This window comes from Muntiacus reevesi, chromosome 2, assembly GCF_963930625.1.
Source record: "Muntiacus reevesi chromosome 2, mMunRee1.1, whole genome shotgun sequence".
In the NCBI taxonomy this organism is placed as follows: domain Eukaryota; kingdom Metazoa; phylum Chordata; class Mammalia; order Artiodactyla; family Cervidae; genus Muntiacus; species Muntiacus reevesi.
Genome location: NC_089250.1, coordinates 272149928 through 272161193, shown reverse-complemented (window position 1 = coordinate 272161193; position 11266 = coordinate 272149928). Strand labels below are relative to the sequence as shown.

The 11266-nt window shown below is 37.9% G+C and overlaps 1 protein-coding gene across 1 annotated transcript; it reads right to left on the bottom strand.

Annotated features, from left to right (window-relative positions):
- Positions 1 to 9874: 9874 nt before the first annotated feature.
- LOC136161670 (vomeronasal type-1 receptor 4-like) lies at positions 9875 to 10816 on the bottom strand. The gene has a single exon (XM_065926696.1). The coding sequence runs from the start codon at positions 10814 to 10816 to the stop codon at positions 9875 to 9877; it is 942 nt and encodes a 313-aa protein (XP_065782768.1).
- Between the last annotated feature and the right edge of the window lie 450 nt (positions 10817 to 11266).

The window sequence follows — 11266 nt, the reverse complement described above, 5'->3', positions numbered from 1 at the left end:
TACTGTTATTGTAATCTGAGCAGTTAGATAGCCATTTACCACGGGGTCTCCAATCAAGAATGGTGTAATTGGCCGTAAACAATAGTTTCCCTGATTCAGCTTGATATCTATCTCAGTAAATAGGGTATATTTAATGTCTTTATAAGTAACCCCCTTACATTCTAACTTTTGTCCTCTTCCTAGAGTTTTGACAGTGTTGACATGGTTTTCAGAAAAGGACAGGGCAAAAAACACTCCAAGCAATGTGTGGAAGTTCTTTTTTGGAGGCAGGACGAAAGCCCGTGTTTGTCGACTAACATTAATACACAATTTTGTTGGGCCCATTCATAAAGGAAGGATTTCATAGCCTAGAGAAATGTCACTTAGTCTTCCTTCTTTCTCAGGATGAGAGGGGCCCTCCAAGCTCCAAGGAGGGGGCATATGTGTCGAGTCATTAATGGATACGACTGGTCCTGTATCTGTCCATTCTAGGACCTACAATAAAAAGGGGGCTTAGGTACATAAGCCCAATAAGTGTGTTCAATCAGGTCAGCCTGAGCGGGGGAAGCAAAAGCAAGCAAAGAAAGCATAGCAAAAAATATATATTTTTTCAGGATTCCGAGGCATTCCCTGTTGAGAAATCAGATTTTCAGCTTGATTAGTAAGGGTTTTTATCTGTCCCCAAGTAGGGAGATCATAAGGTCGATGACGGCAAGTGTGGCAATTTTTGGAAATGTTTTAAAGCCGCCATGGTTTGTACTGGAATTTCTTCCTCCTGAGGTTGTTGTTGTTTCATCTCTAGTTTGAATGTTGGGGGCCCCCTTAGGTCAAATCTTCCGAAGAGGAAGCCATGTGAGTTCGTTGGATCCATCTGGAGAAATAGAAGCATACCCCTTTCCCTGTAAGATTAGTTTTCTAGATTTCCATTGATTAGTTAACCCATCTTGATACCAAGTGGGAAGAGGAAGGGAGGTGTCCTTCAGTGTCTCTAAATCTTTTTCTGCTTTTGTCAAAGTATCTCCTTGCAGTAAGTAAAAAAAATTCAAAACAAATAAAGCTATATTTACAATATTTATAGGCTTAAAGGACATATTGCATTGGAATCTAGTAGAGTCTGCTCTGGATAAGGAAGATAAAAGTGTTCCTATCCCTTTCCCCTTTAAGAAAAAACTTTTTTTTTGTATTTTCTGTGTGTGATGTGTTTGTTTAACTGTATCTATGTTTGTGGATTACAAGGAATGTCTGTAATGTGTTTAATATAGAATAAAAGTAAATATTGTTTGAACTGTCTAGAAATACAGGCAGGGCCATTGTCTGTTTTTATAGAATTAGGTGTTCTCATTGTTGCAAAGTAAGCTAAAAGGTGGGTTATACCATGTCATGTACCTTCACCTCGGAGTGGTGTGGCCTGTATAAAAGAAGAATTTGTATCGATTGAGACATGCAAGAAGGAAGAGGATGAAAGTTCAGGGCAATGAGGTACATGCATTTGCCATAAATCTTTTTTATATTTTTATATTCATCATTCCATTTGTCATTCCTTATACCTTTTTATTAAAAATATATATCTTATTTTTCTTTAGCAACCATGAAATGTCTTGTATATTAGCATTTTATAGATTGGTGAATATGTTTATTATATTATATATTATAATATATATATATTTATATATATGTAAATATACACACACATATATATTTATACAATTATATTTAAACAATATATTTCTATAATATAACATGTTTATATATCTGTTAATAGTCCAAAATCTCTTTAAGTTTTATGTTAGAGAAACATTCTGTAAGAAGAAGTTGGTGTTCAGTAATAAATGATTTAAAATTTTATTTTGTTTGGAAATGACCTAGCTATTTATTGAATTTTTATTATTTAGTTTAAAATAACTCTAGAAATTTAAGTTATCCCAATACTAAGAGATTATTTTAAATCATAATAATAGATTATTACTTTTAATAGAGTTTATTTTAAAGTTTTTATCTTATTTTTTATAAGATAAAAACTTTTAAATAAACTCTATATATATATGGAGAGGGAAATGGCAACCCACTCCAGTGTTCTTGCCTGGAGAAGCCCAGGGACAGGGGAAGCTGGTGGACTGCCATCTATGGGGTTGCAGAGAGTCGGACACGACTAAAGCGACTTAGCAGCAGCAGTATATATATATAAAGTTATCTTTTGTTGACAAATTTAGTTTACCTTAAACCTAGGCACAATAAATGTATTATATAATGTGCTGACTTAAGACATCTTAAATAGATTAGCATACAATTATTTTTAAATTATATTTATTTTAAATAAACATTATGTTTTATTTCAGCCTCTTGATGAAAGTGAAAGAGGAGGGTGAAAAAGTTGGTTTAAAGCTCAACATTCAGAAAACTAAAATCATGTCATCTGGTCCCGTCACTTCATGGAAAATAGATGGGGAAACAGTGGAAACAGTGTCAGACTTTATTTCTGGGGGCTCCAAAATCACTGCAGATGGTGACTGCAGCCATGAAATTAAATGACGCTTACTCCTTGGAAGGAAATTTATCACCTACTTAGACAATATTAAAAAGCAGAGACATTACTTTGCCAACAAAGGTCTGTCTAGTCAAGGCTATGCTTTTACCAGTGGTCATGTATGGATGTGAGAGTTGGACTGGGAAGAAAGCTGAGCACCAAAAAATTGATGCTTTTGAACTGTGGTGCTGGAGAAGACTCTTGAGAGTCCTTTGGTCTGCAAGGAGATCCAACCAGTTCATACTAAAGGAGATCAGTCCTGGGTGGTCACTGGGAGGACTGACGCTGAAGCTGAAACTCCAATACTTTTGCCACTTCATGCAAAGTGTTGACTCATTGGAAAAGAGCCTGATGCTGGGAGGGATTGAGGGCGGGAGGAGAAGGGGACGACAGAGGATGAGATGGCTGGATGGCATCACCGACTTGATGGACATGAGTTTGAGTGAACTCCGGGAGTTGGTGATGGACAGGGAGGCCTGGTGTGCTGAGATTCATGGGGTTGCAAAGAGTTGGACACGACTGAGCAACTGAACTGAACTGAACTGAAACAGTATATGTAATATTGAATATTTTTCAGTTCACAGGAACCTGAATTTAAATGGAGCTCATTTAACTTCATATTATCTAAAAACAAACACATACATTGAGACAGATAAATTTAGAGGACGGATAGAGATGGTTTTCCACTTGAAATTAAAAAAAAAATTTTTTTTTCTTTTTTTTTTTGAGTTCTTCCAATTTGTTTATGACTGGAGTCCCAGATAGAGTGGGCTGTGTATCCCAAGGACATGATAAGAGCTAACTTCAGACTTTTCCTAGGCCTGTTTTTGTTTCCCAGGCAGAATTGAAGCTTCAAAAACAATTTTAACAAGTTAACCTTTTCATAACTGCATGTGTAAAAATACAGGTTTTGCAAATTCAGAAATGATTTTATTTTAATCAGTTTTTTTCTGGCATCTAAAGAATATCATGGCCATTCAGTGTCAAAAATGTCAGTTTTCTTTTTTATAGTCACAGTATATCATTAATGATATATGCATGAGGGAATTGTTGTCACATTGGGTGCAAAGCCTTGGCTACAAAATTCTGACAAATTGTGGGACTGTTAAGCATATCTTGAGGTAACATAGTCCATTGAAATCTTTTATGAGATTCAATATGATTAGGATGAGGGAGAGAGAATGTGAATCTCTCCCGGTCTAAAGGGTGTAGGGGTATATTGAAAAAGCAATCTTGTAAATCAATAATAATAATATGCTAATTTTGAGGAATAGTAGTAGGTGATGGGATCCCTAGTTGCAATACACCCATAGGTTTCATAGATGCATTCAATGTTCTAACATCTGTTAAGAGACACCATTAGTTAGATTTATTTTTTATAACAAAAATAGGAGAGTTCCAAGGAGAGCAAGATTCCTCAATATGTTTCGATTTTAATTGTGTGTCTATCAATTCTTTAACGGCCTGTAATTTATCTTTCATAAGCGGCCATTGCTCTGTCCAAATAGGCTTGTCATTTTTCCCAGTTATTTTAATAATTGTTTTGTTTGTTAAATGAGCAGTGGCCCCTAGGAAAAATTTGGAATGTATATCTGAGTTTGACATTGCATAAGTAAGTCCTTACCTATTAGATTAAACGGTGCATTTATCACATAAGGAGAAGGAAATGGCAACCCACTCCAATATTCTTGCCTGGAGAATCCCGTGGATGGAGGAGTCTGTTGGGCTACGGTCCACGGGGTGGCAAAGAGTCAGACACAACTGAGCGGCTTCGATTCACTCACTTACCACATAAGGTTTTAATGTTGCAGGTTGGTCTTCTGGTCCCTCACAGGGGTATATTTGAACACTTTGATAGACTTCTTGCATTTTGGTTTGAGAAATTCCTGCAATTTGGCAAGAGATTTTTTGTATAGGCCATGATTTGGGCCATAAGTGTTTGGAAATAATAGTAATATCAGACCAGTGTCAAGGAGACCAGAAAAACTTTTATCATTAATTTGATATTTATATTTGGTCAGGCATATTCAGTTACCAATGATGTCCATAAGGATAGTTTTTGGTCTGTACTGTTGAATCTGCCTGTCCATATATCATTAGAGGAGTTAATAGAAATGTGTTGCCAGCAAAGGTCCATCTGGTCAAGGCTATGGTTTCTCCAGTGGTCATGTATGGATGTGAGAGTTGGACTGTGAAGAAAGCTAAGGGCCAAAAAATTAATGTTTTTGAACTGTGGTGTTGGAGAAGAGTCTCGAGAGTCCCTTGGACTACAGGGAGATCCAATCAGTCGATCCTGAAGGAGATAGGTTCTGGGTGTTCATTGGAGGGACTGATTCTGAAGCTGAAACTCCAATACTTTGGCCACCTCATGCGAACTGGTGACTCATTGGAAAAGACCCTGATGCTGGGAGGGATTGGGGGCAGGAGGAGAAGGGGACGAGAGAGGATGAGATGGTTGGATGGCATCACCGACTCGATGGGCATGAGTTTGAGTGAACTCCGGGAGTTTGTGATGGACAGGGAGGCCTGGCGTGCTGTGATTCATGGGGTCACAAAGAGTCGGACATTACTGAGCAACTGAACTGAGACAAAAGTAGTAATTGACCAATTTTGTCCCCCTTTTTCAATTGCCGTAGAATCTGAGATGACATCTGATTTGAACTTCTCCTTTAAAATCTGAATTAATTATTCCAGGGTGATCAGCAATTCCTTTACTAGTCAAACTAGATCAGCCTAGGAAAAGACAAAAAGGGTTTGGGGGTGGGGGCCTGAAAAGTCCGGTAGGTATGCTAGTATGGACTGCTTGAGGGTAAAGGTGAAAATCATTTAGGGCTGATTTATTGACGGCAACACTGCTGGATGTTGAGGGTTTGAGGGGAAAGATGGAATTTGCCCCTGGTTTTTGTTGAAGAGGACCTGGAGGGTCCCCTGCTTGGAGTTTCCTGGAATAGTCCTTCCTTCAGTATCAAATTTAGATTTACAATTTTTGGCCCAATGCATTCCTCTATGGCAATGAGGGCAAATTCTTGGAGGTTTGTTTATTAACCTTATTAGGGGAGTCCGTATTTAAATGGTTTTTATCTCTACTTGTAAAGCATCCTTCATTTTCCTTTCTAAAGACAGCAGACATTGTCTCAGCTAGCATTTGCATCTTTTGAGTTTCTGATCCTGGATTGAGACAAGACTTCAAATAATCAATAATAGTCCCAGTCTCATGAACTGGAGCGATAGTTGTTTGACGTTCCTGATTTGCATTCTCATAAACAAGTAATCTCTCTGGCTGTTTTATGACTTCTTCTCTAATTACAGTACGGGAAATAGCAGTTTCTAATCTAGATAAAAAATCAGCGTAATTTTCATTAGGTCCTTGTAATATTTTGGTGTAGCTACCTGTAGGCTCTCCTTGAGGAGTAATTCGATCCCAAGTTTCAAGGGTCACTGTTTATAATTGTTCATGCATCAAGGAAGGGCATTGTATTTGAGCTTCTATGGCATCAAATTGCCTGGTGTCAGTTAACATCTCAAAAGTCATTTGGTTTGGGGAGTGCCAGCTCGGGCATTCTTGTTAGCAAGATCTCTGGCTATATCATGAACCCATTGTCCATTGAAGATATTCTCCTGGTTTAAGGAGAGCTTTTACTAGAATTCGCCAATCATAGGGAATAAAGTTTCCAATAGAAGATGCCACAGCATTTAGAAGCTCTTTAGTAAAAGGCAAATGTGGGCCATACACAGTTACAGCATTTTTCATTTGTTGCATGGAAAAAATTAATACCTTCATATTGAGATATTATGTGCCCTTGAGCATCAGGAGTTCTTAAAACTGGAAAGGCGGAGAAACCATCTGGTTCAGAGACTTGTGATTGCAAAGCCAGTAATTCAGAGAGCTTCTGTCATGGAGGAGAGTGAGTACGTATGGATTTTTTGCAAATATGAGTCTGTACTAAGGACTTATGATTATTATCTAAGAAAGGATTACCAGCTTTGATGTCAAAAAGGGTCTCAGGAGAGTCGTTGTAAGAATCATTAGGTTCTAGCAAAGGATAGACTTTAGGATTTGTTCCTGCTGGCAGAGGAGGAGCATTTGAAGCAGCTGTGGCAGGGCTTGTAGGAAAATTCTGAAATATTTTATGTTTTTCTAATTGGGCCTTTTGTAAAGTTTTATCATTTAATTTATATTCATGTAATAAGTGTTCTGTCTGTTGTTGAATATTAGGAGGACTAGAAGTTACCTTGAAATGACAGAATTACAGCTTTAATGAGAGCCCATAGGGGCCAGAAGTCGATTGGAATATTTTTTCTCCGTTTGGTGGCTCCTTTAACATTTTCTTTGACCCAGTACCAAATTTCTGCATCAAAACTGTCTTTATCAGGGAACCAAGAATAACAATTAACCACTGTTTAAAGGCAAGCTTCTATTTGTTGGCGCGAAACCAAAAGTCCCTGAGCTTTAAAGAAATGGTGCATTAAAGTAAAGAGATGATGGGGTTTTCCAGCAGTTTGAAGTTAAGTAGAGAAATGAGGGGGCCTTTTAGCCGTTTGACCCATGTCTTAGTACTTACTGACCTCGATAGGCCCTGAGTCACTCCGTGTGAAATGCCACGTATACCAGAGTCCCTGTTCTTTGCACCACTTGTTGGGGTGATTTAATGGATAGAGAGAGAGACAAAAAAGGCACTGGGACCTAAGCTCTGATGGAGCAATGGTGTTTAATGATCTTTCTGCGAGTATATGTATGCTGTTGTACAAGGAATTTCTTTCGACAATGATAAAGTTCAGAAAATTAAATGTACAGCAACCATTACCAAGGGAACAAGGAATTAACGATAGTCATAAGGTCTAGAGACAATCCATATCTCAAGAAAGAAGATTGAGACAAAGCAGTTTTGTCATAAAGAGAATGTTTACTGAGGGAGACCCAAGTCTGTCTCACACACTGAGCCCAGTCCTGGGAGCAGCTTGCTGTTCCACTGATAAGGAACAGAGGATTTATGAGAAATAGCAGATAGGAACCCTCCTGTTAAACATCCCCTGACAGACAGGGAGGCCTAATGTACTGCGGTTCATGGGGTTGCAACGAGTCGGACACGATGAGTGACTGAACTGAACTGAACTGAATCAAAAACTTCCCAGTAAACAATGTCCAGGACTTGAGCGTGTCACATGTGATCCTATGAAACATTTCTTAAAATAACATCTATCCTTCTTTAACTATTCCAAAAGTTGAAGAGGGGAACACTCTTAAATTTATCCTATCAGGCTATCTCTACACTGAAATCAGTACTATAATGAGACCTTACAGAAAATTACAGGTCATTTTCTTGATGAATGTGGTTGAAAAAAGTTTTCAAGAAAATATTAGCAGGCAGAACTCAACAATCTATAAAAGGTATCATAAATGATTACCATGTAGCATTCTTCCAGAGATACAAGGATGGTTAAAAATCTACAAATCAATCCACATGATACACCACATTAAAAAAAGGAAGAGAAACACAAAATTGTGTCAACAGACATAGAAAAAGCATTGACAAAATCTAGCATCCATTCATGGAAAATATTCTCAGAAAGACGGGCATAGAGAAAATATTCTCAAAATTAAAAGGCCATTTATGACAAACCCTCAGAGGTGGATATCTGAAAGCTTTTTCCTCTAATATCAGGACCAAGGGGATGATGCTCACTCTTGCCACTCTGGTTTAACAGTGTGGAGGTACTCACCACAGCATTTGGACAAAAATGTAATAAGAGACATAGATGGACCTGGATATCATTCAGTTTAATGAATTAAGTCAGACAAAGAAAGACAAATACTGTATATTATCACCTGACATATGCAATCTAAAACTAGTACAAATGGATGAAAATAATGGAGTAGAAAAAGACTCTTGCACATAGAGAATAAACTAGTGTTTACCAGTGGGGAGAGAAAGTGGCAAGGGGCAAGACAGAGTAAACATTCAGAAGTACACACTACTATGCATTAAAAAAAAAAAAAAAAAAACTACAAGGACATACTTTACAGCACAGGGAATATGGCCAATAGCTCATAATAGCTTTAAACAAAGTATAACCTATATATTGAACCACAATGTTGTACCTCTGCCACTACCATAATACTTTAAATGAACTAAAATTCAATGAAAAATTTAACATAAAAGAAGAGTTCTGCATTGTGATATCTGGTTGTAATGGCAGTCATATTACAATATTTACATGTAACAAATTACCAAATCTTGCACTTTAAATTTACACAATGTTATATGTCAAATATACTTCAGTTTAAAAGAATCTGCTGAAATATAGTTTTCTTTCGGCATGTTTTTTATTGTACTTCACTTCACACTGCTCATTTCTACATGAAAATATTTTAATGTGCTAATCTCACTGCAAGACTCGGTCTAATATATACTGCCATCTCTCTTAACATTTAAATCAGTTCTAATGAGGTGGATGAAACTAGAGCCCATTATACAGAGTGAAGTAAGCCAGAAAGAAAAACACCAATACAGTATACTAAGACATATATATGGAATTTAGAAAGATGGTGATGATAACTCTCTATGCAAGACAGAAGAAAAGACACAGATATATAGAACAGATTTTGGACTTTGTGGGAGAAGGTGAGGGTGGGATGATCTGAGAGAGTAGCATAGAAACATGTATATTACCAATTGTGAAACAGATTGCCAGTCCAGGTTTGATGCATGAGACAAGTTCTCAGGGCTGTTGCCCAAGGATGACCCTAGGAGGGAGATGGGAGGGAGGTGGGAGTGGGGTTCATGATTAGGAACACATGCAAATCTATGACTGATTCAGATCAATGTATGGCAAAAACCACTACAATATTGCAAAGTAATTAGTCTACAACTAATATAAATGAAGGAGAAAAAAAAAACACGAAAAATGTTAACTATAAACTTGTAACTGGCTCCTAAAATCTTACCTGATTTTACCTTCGAGTGCTAACCAGGCTATTCTTTACTCTGTAAGGACATTAATTTGTTCAATTTTATTTCTGACTACTGTACACATGGAACCATTTTCATGTATACTTGAATCTGTAATTCCATACCTACTTCATTTCTTGGAAATTTGTTTGGTAAGACTAAAAGTAACATACTTGAACATTTCATAATATGCAGATTATTTCAAGACCTGTTGTTTACTGCATAAACCTGAACTCCTTTTCTACAAGAAAATTTCACTGATATATTCATATTTCATGACAATATATTTCAATTGGTCTTTATACTGAGGAAGATACTTGGCATGTCCGGTATAAGATTATCTTGAGATTCAAAATCTAAATTAGGATACTGAGGGTGAATAAATGAACTGGCAACCAATCATTATAGAAATAAATAAAATTCACACTTTTCTCATAACAGTAGAGGACTTTGCACTTCTTATCCTGGTAAAATAGAGCCTGTGTACACTGGAGTTATGGCTCATGAGCAGAAAGGGGCTGACAGTTGGGAAACACGCTGCAATCATTATAGTGATGTCCACAAGGAACTGACTTGGCTGATCAAAAAGACCCAAAAGAACTTGACAGATGGAGGAAAGAATATAAAAGTAGACAAAGGTGCTCCCGAAGAGAAGGATGAATTTAGTAGCTCTGGACTCAGGGGAGGACCTAGAGGCGGCTTCGGTCCTACGAATGTGCTGAACCTGCTGCTTATGTCTGTACAGGATGAGAACCATGGAGCTGCTGGCCCAGAGCGTGAGCCCCAAACATAAAACATCAGGGAATAATAGCAATGCTACATACAAGACATCTTCAGTTTTGTCAATAACAATAGAGGAACAGTAGCCAAAATCTCTTTCCTCTGTGTTGTTATTGTCACTCCTTTTGCCAGTCATTTTGAAAGGAAAAACGACATTTACCAGCATTTGCAGGATCCAACACAGGTAAATAGAGAGAACCACGTACTTGGGAGCTGTTACTTTCAGCGCTGCCCACCTGGAGTTCCAGGGACTGATCATGATCACCTGAAAGACACTCAAGAGGCAGATGCTACTGATGGACACTCCCCTCCCCACTCTGTGCAGAAAGAAGAGAAGTTTGCAGCCAACATCACTGCGGATATGCTTCCACCCAAAGACTGCCATTGTCTGGGGCACCCCTTTACAGAGGAGGACCAAGGAGTTGGCCACAATTAGGTGCTTAAGAATCAAATCTGTGGACCTTAACCTGTAACCCAAGAAGTGAAGGATGATATAACTGCAAAGGAGCGAGAAATTCCCCAGAATTCCAACCACGGTCTGTGTTAAGATGCTCATGCCTATCATGAAAAAGCTGCTGGCCATCATTTCAGTTCACAGTCACTGGTACTTTTGAGTTAGAGTGTCCTACGTGGGAATATGAGGCATGGGTTACATGCATCGTGTCAACTGAAATCCATTATTCTCCATTTAACAATAGCACCCACTTGGAAATATTTGCTTCTTGTGTTTCTATTACCAGCAGCCTTAAAAAGGTTTCATGTATAACATTTAAAGAAAACTAATATGTAAAATTAATAACTGAAGATACTCATGTGATCACTTCTTTATTCTTCACAAATTTATTAGGCAGGAACTAAAGGGACCTTAGTTATACAGAGGAGTGTAACCTACCCCCAGACAGGTTAAGTATTTGTCAAACCTGCTTCTTAGTGCAGAGTGAGGACTGAATCCCATTGGGCTACTCAAGACTGTGGTTTGAGGAACCCCCCAGGTGCTTAAATGATTAAGACCCCGCCTTCCACTGCATAGGGT